Here is a 19,817-nt window from a genome sequence, read left to right as displayed (position 1 = left end):
TCCTGCCAGTCCATCACAGCCTGTAGTTTGGCAGGATCCATAGCCAATCCCTGGGCTGAGATGATGTAGCCTAGGAAAGGTAAGGACTCCTGCTCAAACATACACTTCTCCAACTTGGCATAGAGGGAGTTTGCCCGTAGGAGGTCGAAGACTTTGCAAACATCTCTCCGGTGGGAGTCAATATCTGGAGAGTAGATGAGAATATCATCCAGATAGACTACGACCGATGTGGAAAGCATATCCCGCAAGATATCGTTCACAAAGTCTTGGAAAACGGCTGGGGCATTACAGAGCCCAAAGGGCATCACCAGATATTCATAGTGCCCATCCCTGGTGTTAAAAGCCGTCTTCCATTCGTCCCCCTCACGGATGCGAATCAGGTTGTAAGCACCCCGCAGATCTAATTTAGTAAATACCCTTGCTCCCCGAAGCCTATCGAACAGTTCAGATATCAAAGGCAAAGGGTATTTATTCTTAACGGTGATGGCGTTAAGACCCCTGTAGTCTATGCATGGACGCAATTCCCCACTCTTCTTCTGCACGAAGAAGAACCCTGCCCCAGCAGGTGACACTGACTTCCTGATGAACCCTCTTGCCAGATTTTCCTGGATGTACTGTGACATTGCCTCCATCTCCGGGAGAGATAGCGGATAGACTCGACCCCGGGGAGGCTCAGCACCAGGCAAGAGGTCAATAGGACAGTCATAGGGGCGATGGGGTGGAAGGGTCTCCGCCGCCTTTTTGGAGAATACCTCTGCATACGAACGACCAATACTGCTTGGGGAGAGAGGAAAGATCTGCGGGTACCTCAGTTGTAGCTACCTGAACGCACTCCCTCTGACACCTACCCCCACAAGATTCACCCCATCCCAGAATTCTGCCTGAGGACCACTCGATATGAGGAGAGTGGTACCGTAGCCAAGGTGTTCCCAACAGGACTTCATCAATTCCCTCTGGAATGACGAGCAGGGAAATAATCTCCTGATGAGATGGCGACATGGACAGAGTAAAAGGGATGGTCTGGTGAGTTATCTGTGAGGGCAGAGTCGACCCATTCACCACTCGTACCGTTACAGGTTGAGCTAGCATAACCAGAGGTATTGCGTGGCGTTGGGCGAAGGCAGAAGACATAAAATTGCCCTCCGCCCCAGAATCTATGCAGAGCTCTACTGAGTGGGAGAATGAGCCTATAGTAATTGTCCCCTTAAAGGACAATTTAGAGGCAAACGTCGCCGTGTCTAGTGTACCTCCACCTACGACCACTAGACGCTGACGTTTCCTCGACCGCTGAGGACATCTGGTGGCTAAATGTCCAGACTGCTGGCAAACATGACAGACCCTGAGTGCACAAGCGGTCCGGGACTTAGGTCCCGCTTGTGACACTTCCTTGGCCTCATGTGACTCAGGAACCAGGACCGGAGATTCCAGAGGTTTGGCCAAAGTGGGAGCCAGCCGAAACCTCTGCCTACACTGGGCTCGCTCTAACCTCCGCTCGTTAAAACGGAGGTCAATTCGAGTGGAGACTGTTATTAACTCCTCCAGTGTGGCAGGAATCTCCCTAGTGGCCAGAGCGTCCTTTACATGGTCAGCCAAGCCCCTCCAAAATATGGGGATAAGAGCTTTATCCGACCATTCCAGCTCAGATGCTAAAGTGCGGAATTGGACGGCAAAATGACTGACCAAGGACTCACCCTGAGTTAATGCCAGCAGTTGGAGCGCAGTGTCATGGGTGACTTGAGGTCCTAAAAAGACCTGTTTTAAAGTGCTCAAAAACAGAGGAGCACTCTGCACCACATGATCGCCTCGCTCCCACAGCGGCATAGCCCATTCCAACGCCCTGTCCGACAATAGAGACACAATAAATCCCACCTTAGCCCGCTCTGTGGGGAAACGTGCAGCCAGAAGCTCGAGATGAATAGAGCACTGACTCACGAATCCCCTACAAAATTTGCTATTACCACAAAATTTTTCTGGCAGCGGGAGGCGAGAAAATGTCGGAACAGGGGTGGCAATGGACAAAGTTGCTGCAGCCACGCTGGCAGCCTGTACAGCAACTGCGGTAACATCCACAGCTGAGGTTGCGCTCTCGAGCCGCCAACCTACCCTCCAGCTGCTGTATATACCGCAGGGATTGCTGTTTGTCCGTCATCACTAGCCAGACCCTGGCGCTAGTGTAATGTTAGGGCTAGCGGAACGCACCAAATAATAAGACTGATAGTGTACGGTGCGTTCGTAGCCCGGGGTCCACCGTGCAGAGATGGAACCTGCTGCTGAGTAATGACGGACTATATGGCGGTACTCATAAGTATACTCGCGTCGGTTAAACTTCACCCAACGTGAAGGAAGCGATCCTGTTGCATCACAGGGTCGCGGTACCGCACATAGAAGGCGAGCAAGCAGTCAGCGAACTTAACCCCAACTAGGATTGAAGTCCGATTAGACCCTTGCTGGCACAACACCGCAACAGGGTGTGTTAGGCAACTCTTATAATTAGAGCACCGAAGTGCGAACTGTGCCGTGCTGGCAGGCACCACTAAGCACCCAGACGTGGGTCAGGAAGCGCACTGCTGGCGCGTGGCGCCGCACTGGCGGTCACAGCAATAGACGCTGATACGTGTGTGACACGTTGAGTGATTTGTCGGGCGCTAGATAGCAGCCATACTCCATACGCGAACAGTCATACAATAGGGTAGGGGTATTTAATGAACGTCTTGCACTCACAACAAACACACGTATTCAATTGTGCACTAGCGCATGGCCGTGCGGTCATGCGCAGTTTATATAATTGCAGGACAGGAAGTGGCCACAGAAACTTTGCCCTTCCAAGACCTGCCAAGAGGACCAATGGAATGCGCTGCAGAGCCAGAGCACATGACCCTCGATCTCCAACGGGAGATCTTGCTCTGGGCATGCTCAGTGTGCGCAAACAAGGACTTAGTCCCAGGGAAGTCCGCTCGCCGCTGACCAGCACTGACTTTAATGGCAGGAGCTGAAGAAGCAGCAGTAACTCTCTGTACAGAGTGAGAGCGAGCAAGACACTGGGAGCGACGTCCCTGCTGAGCAGACTCCACTGCGGCTGGAGGAGAATGGGAGACCGCAGCGGAGACGGATCGAGATTCCCCCTGTGCAGCAGAGGAAACTCGACTCCTAACAGACCTCAGCTTGAATTTTGACCACCCATTTGCCTTCTGATTTTGCCTCTGATGTAACTTCTTGGTTTTACCCCTTGTGATGACCACTGGCCGGTAGCCCTCCTAAGGAAGCAATCCAAAGGACCCCATCGTAAGACCGGATCCATGTACAAGGGTTAAAAGTGAAGTTAGGGGTTCCTCTGGAATCTGCCAGAAGGAATAGCTTGTGCCAAGTCTGTCCAAGATAGCCTTTTTGAATCTTTGGCCTCTGACAGACATAACAGGGACAAACTAGAATGAATTTATAGTCAGGCAACCCTTCCAACAAACTGGATTGGCAAAAGTGGACAACCCTTTTAACCCCTTTTTTTTTACAACATTGGAGGATACTTACCAAGCTGAAAAAGTGAGTTGTATTAGACAATACTGATTCATTATTATTTTGTCATATACCGTATATGTATATATATATATATATATATATATATATATATATATGCTGTATATGTGTATATATGTGTGTGTATATATAATTCCATGTTATATGATATTTGATAACATGTAATTTGTCTGTTGTATTAAACAAAAAGGAGTAATATATGAGGAAGTCTAGAAACTTTTGGTTGTTCATGTTGAATTTCCTTTCATTTTGCTTTAGAGTCTCTCACCTGAAGTATATATCCACGGACATAGTCCCGTAGCGTCCATCCTAGGCCATGCAGGATGTGTAAAACTTCTTCTTGTTTGAGCACACTGAAGAGACGGTCCAGCAGAATCTTGAGCCGCACAGGCACGGCCTGTGTACCATACAGCATCAGGCTGCTGATGTCGAACACTACGTTGGATTGTACAATCTCCACTTGCGTTGGGTGGTACAGATGCTGAGTGCTAAGCTTGTCCAAAGCTACATCAACGGGGAAAGGTAAAAGAAAAGACAAATATGTGCATTAAAAGATCAGCCAATAATGGTGATGACTTGAACGTGGATTTTACAAGCAACAATGACTAAGTCACTCTCAGTCTTCTTTTAACTCAATTAGGAATGTTCAGGCTGGAGGAATGGCAGTGTCAATAGCAAGAGGGATTTTATGTGAAAGCCAGCAGAGCTTAGAGAATATGCCTCTTAAGAATAATGTATAGTCTAGTAAAGAACTGCATATGTGTACACAATCAAGGGACTATGGAAATCTCAGAGCTCTATTTCTAGAGTATGAAGTCATGCAAAAAGAAAAGACGCAAAGCATTTATTCACTTCTTCTGTGCTCCTACAGAAGGATATACATGTTGCTTAACACATACATAAAGAAATATAATGTATATTAATTATAATGACTCTATTGTGTTACACAATTAAAAGAAATTATTAGAAATTACATTGATAAAATATACATTGCGTTTTAATTTTACAGATAGTCAAAGTCATTGTGAACAGCACATGTAAAGTGTGCCTTGAACAGCCCAATGGTGTAGGTCAATGACAAAAAGACTTCACACTGTTCCACCATACCATAGTAATATGGCATCACCGTGCGTGCCAAGACAGATGTTATAAAACACTAATATTATCATAGTATGTTCCATTTAAAGGGTAGGTGCCACCAGTTTTCATGTAGTTTTTTTTGTGTGAAATTAAGCTTAAAATAGTAATTAAAATGTGTTAATGCAATTGCACTGTTTGCAGGCATTTCTATATGAAAAATATTATCTAATATATAATTGCCTAGAATACTACTTCCTGCAATTTGTGCCAACTTCCGTGGCTTTGTCCGGAGCTAATGTCCGGAGCTAATGTCCGGAGCTAATGTCCGGAGATTAATTGCCTAGAATACTACTTCCTGCAATTTGTGCCAACTTCCGTGGCTTTGTCCGGAGCTAATGTCCGGAGCTAACGTCCGGAGCTAATGTCCGGAGCTAATGTGCGGAGCTAATGTCCGGAGCTAATGTCCGGAGCTAATGTCCGGAGCTAATGTCCGGAGATAAGTGACGTCAACAGTGTCCAGTGTCTGATTGGTTGCCGCCTGCTGCGAGCGACCAATCAGAAACGTGCCGTACTGTGACACACTCCGCCCGCCATTTTGGTGTGATTTTTGAATTTTTACCTCACAGCAAGTTTCTACTGCGTGGAGGCGGGCCCAGTGATGTTGCTCTTCAAGCTCCTGCCGAATTTCGTCAAAAAAATGATAATACCATTTACCAAAACTATATATATTTAGTTGTGAAGTGGTTCAGTGACATTTTCACACCAATTTTGAACTTTTGTTTGGTGTTTTCTCCATATACTGCCTATTATTTTTGTTATTTCTTACTATTATTTATTAATTGTATTATTCTTACATTTGAATAAATAAAGTATATATGGATTCTAGACTCCCGATTCTTTAGAATCGGGCTGCCATCTAGTATATATATATATATATATTTTTATAAATATATATATTTACCACTAGGGGGAGCATTTTTCGTTTTAGACCTCAAGCAGCTATAGTGAGACTTACCAGCTTTACTGTTAGCTGGAAAATTGGGGCAGTAACTGCTGACATCACAATTTCCCTCCTCTTTTGGGTGGTCTAGTATCCCTGGGGCAGAATGAAGAGTAGCAGCACAGGGCAGAGCCATTTTGTGTGTGACTGACCTGTGATCTACTATCACCAGCAGTTACTGCATCAGAAACACAGCTTGTTTACAGAAGAGCATTACACAGAGGACTGGAGGAAGAGTGAAGACATGTGGTGTGTATGGAGCAGCATTATCCGAGCGGGAGCTATCTGTGACTCATCCATATGCGTCTCACTCATCATACTACATGTCTCTATCTCTCTCTCTCTCCCATCAGTCTCTCTCAGCCATACTAATGTATCTCTCCCCTCCCTCCACAATGCCTGGCCATTCACTTCAGACCCTCAGCTCCTTCTTATCTTCTTGAGGGATGAGTCACAGACAGCTCCCGCAATGATAATCACAGCCGAGCGCTCCATGAATATGGCAGCAGATCACTCCCACTACTGTGAATTGTGCAGCCCACAGAGGCATGCCCAGGTCAATGCTAATGCTGCTGCAATGTTAGAGATAGGGTCAGCCCGCTCCAATCTATTATCTCCTATGACCATGGGGTGCCGTGTTATGACATTGATGGTGTCCTGCTACTGCTGTGAAACCAAGATGTCAGCCTCCAGTGCCTTCTCTAAACTCCTATAACACACAAAATATGTTTCAAATACAATCAAATCTTTGTCATAACAGCATGCTATGCTACATTACATTGATTTATTAATGATTTACAAACGCAGTACCTTCCCTTTAAGGCCTCATTCAGATGTCCGTTTTTTGTATACAAGAAAAAAATGGTCCCTTTATCATCAGTGTTGCTGGATCAGATTTTCATAACTTTTTAGTCTGCCTGTTTTGCCATTCAGTGTGACATCTGTTTTTCTCTTATGCTGAAATATAAAATCCAAGCTTCTTCTCCATATTATAAGGGCATCTACCAGAAGAATCAACCCACTCATACCATCTATATGGGCATGCAGCATGCAGGTCATACAAGGCTAAATAAAATGATACCTTGTTATATGCAATCTGAGGTTTTATTCCAGAGAAAGCCATATTTTTCTTATATGTAATTAAGCTGTTATGGACTATGTACTGGACACAGACCTGGAGAATCTGCCTCCAGAGATTATGTTATATAAAAGGAGACTTACCAGTGTGATTTATAATGGCCGCTCTCGGCTCTCCTGATCTCACTCCAGAGATGAGGGTGATTATAACTGACACTTCTGCAGGTTCTTCTCAGCTTCAGCATCCATCTCATAGGCAGTGTTGCAATATTGTTACAAAACAGCAGAGCTGCGGGAGCTGCAGCTACTAAAGTGTTTGTTATGAGACAAAGTTTAGTTCTACTGTTCTGTGTTAGTTCCCTGTCTCACACTGGTAACCCTTCCTTTCTTTTAAAATAAGTCCTCCAGAAGATTCTCATTCAGGTCAGTGTCCTGCCCATAGTCCATACCAAAAAAACTATGACCTACATACCCAAATAAACGGCCTAGGAGGGTTGATCCTACTGATAGATTCCTTTTAAGCAGCAGAAAACACGTGAATGACACATGGATGATTCCCACTAACTAAGTTCATTTTAGTTACCGTATTTTCCGGCATAGAAGATGACCTTTCAAACCCTGAAAATCTTCTTAAAAGTCAGGGGTCGTCTTATATGCTGGGTGTCAACTTATAGGGCGTGTGCGGACCAATGTGTATATGGTGGGTGGGGGGGAGTGGTCCCGATGACGAAGAGAGGGTGCCTCTCACAGGGAAGGAGTAAGTGGAGTATCCCCCTATTACCTCATTGTGGCAGCAATACTCTCTGTGCCGGGGGGCGAGGGCAGCTCCTCTTTGTGCAGCATGGTGTCTCCGTGCTGGGGGTGGCGGGGCAGCTCCTTTTTGTGCAGTGTGGGGGCTCTGTGCTGAGGGGTGTCGGCGTATCTTTGTTCAGCATCAGGGCTCCGCTGGCATTTCCTCAAAGCCCGGAGGCCCCAGCAGGTCCATTGCTGCAATGCGGTGGCCTCCAGGAAAATCACCGCTGGGGGCGGCGCATGCTCAGATTCCGATCTCGTCCTGAGATTTGGGGAGACGAGATCTGAATCTGAGCATGCGCCAACTCCAGCGGCCATTTTCCCGGAGGCCACCACATCGCAGCAATGGAGCTGCCGGGGCCTCCGGGCTTTGAGGAAATGCCTGCGAGTCACCAACACTGCACAAAGATACGCAGCCGCCCCCCAGCACAGAGCCCCCACACTGTACAAAGAGAAGCCACCGCCGCCCCCAGCACGGAGACACCATGCTGCACAAAGAGGAGCTGCCGCCGCCGCCCCATCACAGAGAGCATCGCTGCCACAATGAGGTAATAGGGGCATACGCCACTTACACCTTCCCTGTGAGACGCCCCCTCTCTTCGTCATTGGGACCACTCCACACCACCATGTGTACATTGGTCACCCACCCTATAAGCTGACACACGGCGTATAAGAAGACCCCCGACTTTTAATAAGATTTTATATTTTAACTAGAAAAGTTGGGGGGGGTCATCTTATACGCCCAGTCATCTTATACGCTGGAAAATACGGTAATATATCTTGGAATAATAATACGTTCCACAATTGGATGTGTTAAAAAAAATGTTCCTGTGCTGAGATAACCTTATAAATGTGTCCCTGCTGTGTACTGTGTAATGGCCATGTCTGACTTTGCAGGGACATAGTCTGGTCATATTACAGCTCCTGGGCAGGGGAGGAGTATACTAACATTACAGCATGGAATCACAGCTGATTTTTTTTGTAAGGCAAAATATTTCACTACCCGTTTTAAGCAATATTTTACCTGAAAAAAAGAACCATTTGTGAGCCCATGATGTACTCTACAACTGATGCATTTCTAAAAAGAAGCTTCACGTATTGCTTCTTAAAGGAGTCTGTCACCAGGTTTTGCTATCTAATCTAAGAGTGGCATGGCGACACAAGACCCATTCATGCTTTCAATAAAAACACCAAACAACAGTTGGAAGAAATGGCCGCCCGTCATGTTTTCTTCAGGGTTACTTAAATTGAATAATAAATAAAGAATAAACTACTTCACAGCAAAACAATTAAAAAAATCAACCACCAATAACCAATCCACCCATAGACTGGGCGCTTTTTCCAAAAATGAAACATCACGACAATAATAACAATATTGGGGGAGGGAGGGATCTTCCCTTCTTCAAAATTACGGTATGGGGAAAATATGCCCGAAGTAGGGCTTTATATACAGTAAATTAGCCCGCCAATTTTGAAATCCACCAATCACAAACTGTTAAAATGAGCACCAGAAAAACAGGTCATAACCTGCTTGAACTGCTCATGGGTAACACCACAGCTAACATGTTGACCTTAGTTTGACCCTGACCTGACAGCAAATTCAATTGACAGACACCTGAATAAATTGCTTTATTTCAGGTCTGTGTCGCCATGAGTCCCCCCTTTATTATTTTGTTTCTTGCGTGGGAGGGCTACCATTATGTAAGGGCAGAAATCATGATTCCAGATACGTGTCTTGTAAAGTTTTGCTTGACTTTTTTTATCAGCAGGAGATTATCACTAGATGACTAGTAAACCTGCTGCTATGTAGTGCTTCATAGTTGTGAGCTTTTGTAACTCCGCCATCACCACTGATTGGCAGATTTCTGTCTGCCTATGCACAGTGTACACAGAAAGCTGTGTTATACAGAGCTCAGCAATCATAGGACTGGTAGATCTGCAGCAAGTAAGACTTATCAAAGCTGCAGTAAGCAGCCAAGTAAGTGACATATCACTGGGATCAGGGTCTACCTGCTGCTTTAAGATGCGGTAGCAAAAAGTTGGTGATAGATTCCCTTTAAACACTTGATTATTGTAAACCTATTAGGAAAACAAAGTAGGAAGAGTGGATAAATAACAGCGAGATCTCAACCAATCGGTGATGAAGCACAGGCACGTTCCGACAACACTCTCTCCGCATTAGCATTATAACACACCACTGTGAATTAGGTCTGGTTTTATTTACTTAACCGGTTAATTCCACAATCTTTATATCTGCCGACCCATAAACTAGAGATGATTACAAGCCGTGTTACCGGATAAAGTGAATGTTTATCTGATAAGCACTCCAGCTGTGAGCATCACTTTTACCAGCCAAAACTACGCGAGTGCCCCGAGTTTGAATGTGTGCAGTCACTGAGCAAGGAGCAATTACATGTCGAGCGAGGGGGACTTAATGAATCTTAAAACCACATACTTTGCAGAGTAAAGAAGCTGACATTTTGGAGGAAATGGACTGAAAAGGGTCCTTGTGTTGCACAAGAATGACATACACAGCTGCGGCAAATTCTAAATTTAAAGTGCTTATTTCGTAGTTTTTCAATTGGTGAGTTTTTAAGGTTTGTTTTGGTTGAACGTCAAGAACATATTGGCTTTCTAGTCAGACTGTGAACCAGAGGTTTTTCAATGGTATTTATGTACATATGGCTGCTTCTGGTTATTCTCTATGGAGACATGGTGTATTTAAAAGATGTTGGAAGGGTAAAGTCACCTCCTAAGGCTAGGTTCACATTTATGTTTTTATTATATACAGTGGGTAAAAAAAAAGTATTTGATACACTGGCGATTTTCTAAGTTTTCCCACCGACAAAGAATAGAGCGGGCTGTAACTTTTATTGCAGGTAAACTTCAACTGTGAGAGACAGAATCTAAAAATAAAAGCCTGAAAATCACATTGTATGATTTTTAAATAATTACATTACATTTTATTGCATGAAATAAGTATTTGATCACCTACCAACCAGCAAGAATTCTTTCTCTCTCAGACCGCTTAGTTTTTCTTTAAGAAGCAATCCCACTCTGCACTTACTACCTGTAATAATTGCACCCATTTGAACTCATTACCTGTATAGAATACACCTGTCCACACACTCAATCAGTCACACTCAATCCTCTCCACCATGGCCAAGACCAAAGAGCTGTCTAAGAACACCAGGGGCAAAATTGTAGACCTGCACAAGGTTGGGATGGGCTACAGGACAATAGGCAAGCAGATTGGTGAGAAGGACAATCTTCCTTGGTCTGGGACTCCATGCAAGATCTCGCCTCGTGGGATAAGCGTGATTCTGAGAAAAGTCAGGAATCAGCCTAGAACTACACAGGGGGGCCTCGTCAATTACCTGAAGAGAGCTGGGACCAGTGTCTAAAACATTACCATTAGTAACACACTACACCGTCATGGATTTACATAGTAACATAGTAACATAGTTAGTAAGGCCGAAAAAAGACATTTGTCCATCCAGTTCAGCCTATATTCCATCATAATAAATACCCAGATCTACGTCCTTCTACAGAACCTAATAATTGTATGATACAATATTGTTCTGCTCCAGGAAGACATCCAGGCCTCTCTTGAACCCCTCGACTGAGTTCGCCATCACCACCTCCTCAGGCAAGCAATTCCAGATTCTCACTGCCCTAACAGTAAAGAATCCTCTTCTATGTTGGTGGAAAAACCTTCTCTCCTCCAGACGCAAAGAATGCCCCCTTGTGCCCGTCACCTTCCTTGGTATAAACAGATCCTCAGCGAGATATTTGTATTGTCCCCTTATATACTTATACATGGTTATTAGATCGCCCCTCAGTCGTCTTTTTTCTAGACTAAATAATCCTAATTTCGCTAATCTATCTGGGTATTGTAGTTCTCCCATCCCCTTTATTAATTTTGTTGCCCTCCTTTGTACTCTCTCTAGTTCCATTATATTCTTCCTGAGCACCGGTGCCCAAAACTGGACACAGTACTCCATGTGCGGTCTAACTAGGGATTTGTACAGAGGCAGTATAATGCTCTCATCATGTGTATCCAGACCTCTTTTAATGCACCCCATGATCCTGTTTGCCTTGGCAGCTGCTGCCTGGCACTGGCTGCTCCAGGTAAGTTTATCATTAACTAGGATCCCCAAGTCCTTCTCCCTTAAACCTCATCTGCCACCTTTCAGCCCAAGTTTCCAACTTATCCAGATCCATCTGTAGCAGAATACTATCTTCTCTTGTATTAACTGCTTTACATAGTTTTGTATCATCTGCAAATATCGATATTTTACTGTGTAAACCTTCTACCAGATCATTAATGAATATGTTGAAGAGAACAGGTCCCAATACTGACCCCTGCGGTACCCCACTGGTCACAGCGACCCAGTTAGAGACTATACCATTTATAACCACCCTCTGCTTTCTATCACTAAGCCAGTTACTAACCCATTTACACACATTTTCCCCCAGACCAAGCATTCTCATTTTGTGTACCAACCTCTTGTGCGGCACGGTATCAAACGCTTTGGAAAAATCGAGATATACCACGTCCAATGACTCACCGTGGTCTAGCCTATAGCTTACCTCTTCATAAAAACTGATTAGATTGGTTTGACAGGAGCGATTTCTCATAAACCCATGCTGATATGGAGTTAAACAGTTATTCTCATTGAGATAATCCAGAATAACATCCCTCAGAAACCCTTCAAATATTTTACCAACAATAGAGGTTAGACTTACTGGCCTATAATTTCCAGGTTCACTTTTAGAGCCCTTTTTGAATATTGGCACCACATTTGCTATGCGCCAGTCCTGCGGAACAGACCCTGTCGCTATAGAGTCACTAAAAATAAGAAATAATGGTTTATCTATTACATTACTTAGTTCTCTTAGTACTCGTGGGTGTATGCCATCCGGACCCGGAGATTTATCTATTTTAATCTTATTTAGCCGGTTTCGCACCTCTTCTTGGGTTAGATTGGTGACCCTTAATATAGGGTTTTCATTGTTTCTTGGGATTTCACCTAGCATTTCATTTTCCACCGTGAATACCGTGGAGAAGAAGGTGTTTAATATGTTAGCTTTTTCCTCGTCATCTACAACCATTCTTTCCTCACTATTTTTTAAGGGGCCTACATTTTCAGTTTTTATTCTTTTACTATTGATATAGTTGAAGAACAGTTTGGGATTAGTTTTACTCTCCTTAGCAATGTGCTTCTCTGTTTCCTTTTTGGCAGCTTTAATTAGTTTTTTAGATAAAGTATTTTTCTCCCTATAGTTTTTTAGAGCTTCAATGGTGCCATCCTGCTTTAGTAGTGCAAATGCTTTCTTTTTACTGTTAATTGCCTGTCTTACTTCTTTGTTTAGCCACATTGGGTTTTTCCTATTTCTAGTCCTTTTATTCCCACAAGGTATAAACCGCTTACACTGCCTATTTAGGATGTTCTTAAACATTTCCCATTTATTATCTGTATTCTCATTTCTGAGGATATTGTCCCAGTCTACCAGATTAAGGGCATCTCTAAGCTGTTCAAACTTTGCCTTCCTAAAGTTCAATGTTTTTGTGACTCCCTGACAAGTCCCCCTAGTGAAAGACAGGTGAAACTGCACAATATTGTGGTCGCTATTTCCTAAATGCCCAACCACCTGCAGATTTGTTATTCTGTCAGGTCTATTAGATAGTATTAGGTCTAAAAGTGCTGCTCCTCTGGTTGGATTCTGCACCAATTGTGAAAGATAATTTTTCTTGGTTATTAGCAGAAACCTGTTGCCTTTATGGGTTTCACAGGTTTCTGTTTCCCAGTTAATATCCGGGTAGTTAAAGTCCCCCATAACCAGGACCTCATTATGGGTTGCAGCTTCATCTATCTGCTTTAGAAGTAGACTTTCCATGCTTTCTGTTATATTTGGGGGTTTGTAACAGACCCCAATGAGAATTTTGTTACCATTTTTCCCTCCATGAATTTCAACCCATATGGACTCGACATCCTCATTCCCTTCGCTAATATCCTCCCTTAAAGTGGACTTTAGACAAGACTTTACATAGAGACAAACCCCTCCTCCTCTCCGATTTTTACGATCCTTTCTAAACAGACTGTAACCCTGTAAGTTAACTGCCCAGTCATAGCTTTCATCTAACCATGTCTCGGTTATTCCCACTATGTCAAAGTTACCTGTAGATATTTCTGCTTCTAGTTCTTCCATCTTGTTTGTCAGGCTTCTGGCGTTTGCGAGCATGCAGCTTAGAGGATTTTGTTTTGTTCCAATCTCCTCACTGTGGATTGTTTTAGAAATGTTCTTACCTCCCTTCTGAGTATGTTTTCCTGGGTCGTCTTTGTTTGAGTCTAATGTTTTTCTTCCCGTCCCCTCTTCTTCTAGTTTAACGCCCTCCTGATGAGTGTAGCGAGTCTTCTGGCGAATGTGTGTTTCCCAGGTTTGTTGAGGTGTAGTCCGTCTCTGGCGAGGAGTCCATCGTACAAGTAATTCACACCGTGGTCCAGGAATCCAAATCCTTGTTGTCTGCACCATCGTCTTAGCCAGTTGTTTGCATCAAGGATCCTGTTCCATCTCCTGGTGCCATGCCCGTCTACTGGAAGGATAGAAGAAAAAACTACCTGTGCATCCAGTTCCTTTACTTTCTTCCCCAACTCTTCAAAGTCCTTGCAGATTGTCGGTAGGTCCTTCCTTGCCGTGTCATTGGTGCCAACATGTATCAGAAGAAATGGGTGGACGTCCTTGGAGCTGAAGAGCTTTGGTATCCTATCGGTCACATCCTTGATCATCGCACCTGGAAGGCAGCATACTTCTCTTGCAGTTATGATTTCAATCCTGCAGGGCATGCAAGGTCCCCATGCTCATGCCAGCATGTGCCCAGGCTCATTTGAAGTTCGCCAATGACCGTCTTGATAATTGAGAGGAGGCATGTCGTCAGATGAGATAAAAATAGAACTTTTTGGTATCAACTCCACCCTCTGTGTTTGGAGGAAGAAGAAGCATGAGTACAACCACAAGAATACCATCCCAACATTGAAGCATGATGGGGGAAACATCATACTTTAGGGGTGCATTTCTGCAAAGGGGCAGGACAACTACACTGTATTGTAGAGAGGATGGATGGGTTCACGTATCACAAAATTATGCCCAACAACCTCCTTCCCTCAGTAAGGGCATTGAAGATGGGTCATGGCTGGGTTTTCCAGCACGACAATGACCTGAAACACACAGCCAGGGCAACTAAGGAATGGCTCCGAAAGAAGTAATTCAAGGTCCTGGAGTGACCCAGCCAGTTCCCAGACCTAAACCCAATAGAAAATCTTTGGAGGGAGCTGAAACTCAATGTTGCCCAGAGACAGCCTTGAAACTTTAAAGATCTGGAGAAGATCTGTATGGAGGAATAGGCCAAAATCCCTGCTGCACTGTGTGCAAACTTGTTCAAGAACTACACAAAACATCTGACCTCTGTAATTACAAGCAAAGGTTTCTGTACCAAATATTATGTTCTGTTTTTCTATTGTATCATATACTTATTCCATGCAAATAAATAATGTAGAAATCATACAATGTGATTTTCCAGATTTTCTTTTAAGATAAGATGTTGTCTCTCACAGTTGAAGTGTACATACAATAAAAATCACAGACCTCTCCATTATCACTTGAATGGTATAAGTTGAATGGAGCAGTCAGATATGACCTCAGTTAGATGTGACATCATTTCAAGTGACATCTTTTAAGTGTATCATCAGAAATATACCAGAATGATAACCCATGGTATATTCCCCTTCATGCTGTCATGGCCTGATCCATCTGCTTTCATCCACAGGTAAATCTGAACTATCTCCTAATCTGGAATACCCACTGCACCCCTGAATCCCATGTACTTCTCTCCCTATGTTCTAACTGACTCCCTACTCTCCTCCACACTTATTTGTTCTTCACACAACCGCATCCAAGATTTCTCCAGAATATCCCCCATCCTCTGGAATTCCATGCCTCAACATGTCCGATTATCCACCACCCCCGGATCCTTCAGTCGGAAGCTGAAAACCCATCTGTTCAGGAAATCCTACAGCCTGCAATAACAAATCTGCCGCCTCACCACCATCTGAGCTGCTGCACCCCGACCTTCTGTCTCTTCCCCATTATCCCGTAAAATGTAAGTCCGCAAGGACAGGGTCCTCTCCCCTCTGTACCAGTCTGTCATCATAAATTTATTTACTGTAAATGATATCTGTAACTTTCTATGTAATGCCTTTCTCATGTATAGCACCATGGAACTAATGGTGCCATATAAAAAAAATAATAATAATTAAAATAATAATATTTGTAGATGGGAAAACTTGCAAACTCGGCAGTGTATCAAATACATATTTTCCCCACTGTGTATGTATTGCAGCTCCAACATGAAATTGGTTCAAAGTGAAAAATTGAAATTTACATATCACTGCCATGTGGCACTCCATAACAAAACTATGTTTAGGTGACTTTTCAGAATAGGCTATCATGTGTGTGTGTATATGAAGTATAACACTATGATCCTGATTCATTTAGACCAGCATGAACAAAGCTGGTTTTGATAAAGGGAGGTATTGAAGTAACAGACTCCTGATTCATTAAGAGGTGAATGCACAAAGTAGCAACAGTTGTGTCGGCCCTTGTTTTTATTTTTGCTTTAGTTCTTATACCTAGCACAATAGGAAGGGGGGAAATGATCGTTTCCTTAGGCTGTGCACCTTATCTACGCACCTTTCCATAGGCAGGTGTTAAATGCAGTTATTACTCTGAATCTATTTCGAGGCCTGGATGGCAAATAGCACGGTGAGATTTTACAGATATTGACCATACTGGTTGGGTACACCTTGTCGCAGTGGTATGGGTTTTATGCTTTTCATTAAAAAAAGCCATCTAAGTACCCAATTTTTTTTTATGCATATTACTAATTATTTTACTTACTGCAGTAATTCTACTCATTGTTTATATTCTAGGTTATATTCATACTTAGGCTGCCGTCACACTATCAGTTTGTGGTCAGTATTTTACATCAGTATTAGTAAGCCAAAACCAGGAGTGGAACAAACAGAAGGGAAAGGTATAACAGAAACATGTCACCAAGTCTGTATTTTTGTTCCACTCCTGGTTTTGACTATCAAATACTGATGTAAAATACTGACCAAGTACTGATAGTGTGATGGCAGCCTTATACTAACAGGTGTGCCAGCCCTTGTTTCTAAATGTTGCTTCAATTTCTTGTTTTCAGTGTATTTCAGGGTGTGGCCACCAACTTGGGCTGTAAATCTTATCTAGTCAGCTTTCCACAGTCAAGCACAGGTCTTGCTCTGCCCTCATCTATTTTGAGGCTAGAAAGAAAATTAAAGCGCAAAAAGAGTCTTATTCAGGTATTGCAAGGTGGGTAAACAAATGATATGCTCACCTGGTGGAGCTGTGTGTGACATAACCACTAATAATGTGAAGATAACAACCACTGCACCAACCACGAGAATTCAAAGTGTAAAACAGCAGGAAAAATGGATTTGTTCTGCATTGCTGGAATGTCAAAAGACGGGATCGGAGAACAAAGCATGGATAAAAAGTGGTTTGTCGTCAACACATGTCAAAATCAAACCAACTCCGTCTTTAGAAGAACCACTTGTCTATTTTGATGCGTGCTGGCACACAGCGAGTTGAGATATTAGTGATTGGTACCATCCTGATTAGGTCCAACTTGTTGCGTTGGGATGACTTTTACTCTTTTTTTTTTCAAAGAAAGTCAACTAAGTATTCTGTGTTTTTACATGTGTTACTAATACGGCAGTGTTTTGGATTGGTGTTATTCTAGGTTATATTGGTCTGTTAATAACTAGTGATGAGCGAATATACTCGTTACTCGAGATTTCCCAAGCACGCTCGGGTGTCCTCCGAGTATTTTTTAGTGCTCGGAGATTTAGTTTTCAGAGCCGCAGCTGAATGATTTACATATGTTAGCCAGCATAACTACATGTGGGGGTTGCCTGGTTGCTAGGGAATCCCCACATGTAATCAAGCTGGCTAGTAGCTGTAAATCATTCAGCTGCGGTGATGAAAGCTAAATCTCCGAGCGTTAAAAAATACTCAGAGGTCACCCGAGCATGCTCGGAAAATCTCGAGTAACAAATATATTCGCTCATCACTATTAATAACCCCAGTGTATATGTGCACCTTCACGTTACACGTTTATGAATAGGTGTGCTGGCCCTTGTTTTTTGGGCTTGCTTTAGCTTCTTGCACTCAGTACATTGGGGTATGCACATTATCTAGTCAGCTTTCCACTTGTAGATGTTAAACACAGTCAGGTACAGGTGCTAAACACATTGACCACAGTGTATATGTGCCCCTACACATTACACTTATACTGACAGGTGTGTCAGCCCGTTTTTCTTAATTCATTATTTATGCAGCCAAAGACTAAAGCTTTGAGACTAGACCAAGCTTTGCTCTGATGGATGGCTTCCAATACTGTTATAAATCAGAAACTGTGAATAAGAAGGAGAAATACCCATTAGGAAACATGTCTCAGTAACATTAGTCCACTGTCTGACCCTCTTTGTACAAAAGGATGCTTTTAGGTCCACATGAACTTCATTAAGATGGGGAGTTGACTTGTTTCTGTCCAACATCTAAGTTTTCTCATCTACCAGTAATTAGTTATAGTATTTACAGACAAACTATTGTAAAAGCCCATTTACAATTTTGTCCCATTTAAAGCGATATTGTTTACATGACCAGTTTAGAGCTGGCACCGCCTATGGCAAGCTTAAGCATGGCCAAAACTTCTACAGAAAAACATGCTAAGTGTTCAAAATACACTTTTTTTTACATGTTTATTTTCTCTCAGACCATCCAACTACCAAATTCTGAGGTTTCTAAGGACTTTAGAGTTAGGTCCGGGTCTTTGGGGCTGCCAATTTTTGTGGGAAAATAAACAGGTCATTTTTTTATTTTAAAGCTATGCTTTTCATAGATTGAGAAGAAGCATACGAAACCAGTTAAAGAAAAAAATGGACTGAGAAAAAGAAATTGAATATAAATGTCTGGGTTTATATGAGCTTGTGTTCAGCTGAGCTGAGAACAGCAGGACTAAGTAAGGTTTGGTTAGAGGAGATGACAAGTGTTTCATTAGGGGCTCTTGTGATCTTGCTGCCTCGAGCATTGAGCAGAACTGAGGGGATTGTAGTTAACACAGTCTTGCATTACAAGACATCTTCAAATCAAGCAAAAGTGTGTTGAACAGATGGTACAGAACACAGACATGTCACAGGTCTTGAGATCAGGTAAAATGGAAGTGGAATACATTTTGAAAAGCACTGCGGGGCTTTGGAGAGAGGAATTTAATGAAAACATCCATGCTTGCTCTGAGGACAAGATAACGTTAACAGGCTTTCCAGAGAGAGCCAAGGCCAGTTTTATAGGGCCATTTGCTCCGGGCCTTAGTTAATTCAAGGATGTCAAACTCAGAAGACACCAAAAGTTGAAGAGAAGTGACTTTACGAAATTCAGTAAAAATCTATTAGAGTTAAAATTGCTTTACCTAAATCCAAAATATTATTATTTTGTGACAGAGAATCTGTCAATATGATTTCACACTCCAAACCATATAGATGTGCATGTATCTCTTTTAAAGACAAGTCTAGCAATACCTTTACATGGCTATCCCTTTCATCTGTTACTAAAAATCAGCATTTGATCTGATATGCTAATGAGAGCGAAGGACTGTAGTAGATCTGAAACCTCTGTCACTCCAGCTCTATTCCCTGCTCAGTGCCACCTCCTCCTGCTTGACTGACAGCCTTTAAGCTGAGTGACTTCAGGCAACTTAGCCATCAATCACGCAGGAGGATGCAGTGCTGGGCAGGAAATAGAGCTGTAGTGACAGAGGTTTCACAAATCTACAATAGCTGGCTTATTTATATATCAACTCAAACACTAACATTTCAGGAATGAAGGAACAGACCGTCCATGTAAAAGTATTCCTAGAGTTGTCATCAAAAGAGCTACATGGGCATATAAATAGATTAGAGGGTGAAATCATTCTGACAGATTCAAGAAGCGTTCTCAAGTTTATAAGTTATCTATAGAGATGAGTGAACCCGAACTTAAAAGTTTGGGGTTTGCACTGATCAGTTAGAATCTGGCGTTAAAGGCCAAACATGGACTGATCCCTGAAGTCCGTTGCAAAGTTTGGAGTTCTGGCAGAAGCAAGAGAGAGAGAATTTTTTCCAGATCCCAAGTTAAAGTCTTTATTTTCAATGGGGTTTGGGTACAGTACTTTCGACTAAACTTTGGGTCGCGTACCAGA

The 19,817-nt window shown here is 43.0% G+C and overlaps 1 protein-coding gene across 2 annotated transcripts in view; it reads right to left on the bottom strand.

Moving 5' to 3' along the window:
- BNC2 (basonuclin zinc finger protein 2) overlaps window positions 1–19,817 on the bottom strand; it is a 1,179,347-nt gene that overhangs the window by 208,087 nt on the left and 951,443 nt on the right. For both annotated transcript variants that reach the window (XM_069766293.1, XM_069766303.1), the window contains exon 5: window positions 3,800–4,035. In XM_069766293.1, coding sequence (XP_069622394.1) covers window positions 3,800–4,035 — 236 coding nt within the window. The remainder of the gene's footprint in view (window positions 1–3,799; window positions 4,036–19,817) is intronic.

The sequence above is a fragment of the Ranitomeya imitator genome, chromosome 1 (genome assembly GCF_032444005.1).
Source record: "Ranitomeya imitator isolate aRanImi1 chromosome 1, aRanImi1.pri, whole genome shotgun sequence".
NCBI classification, from domain to species: Eukaryota; Metazoa; Chordata; class Amphibia; order Anura; family Dendrobatidae; genus Ranitomeya; species Ranitomeya imitator.
Note: the sequence above shows the minus strand (reverse complement) of the source record. Positions and strands in the feature narration are given on the sequence as shown.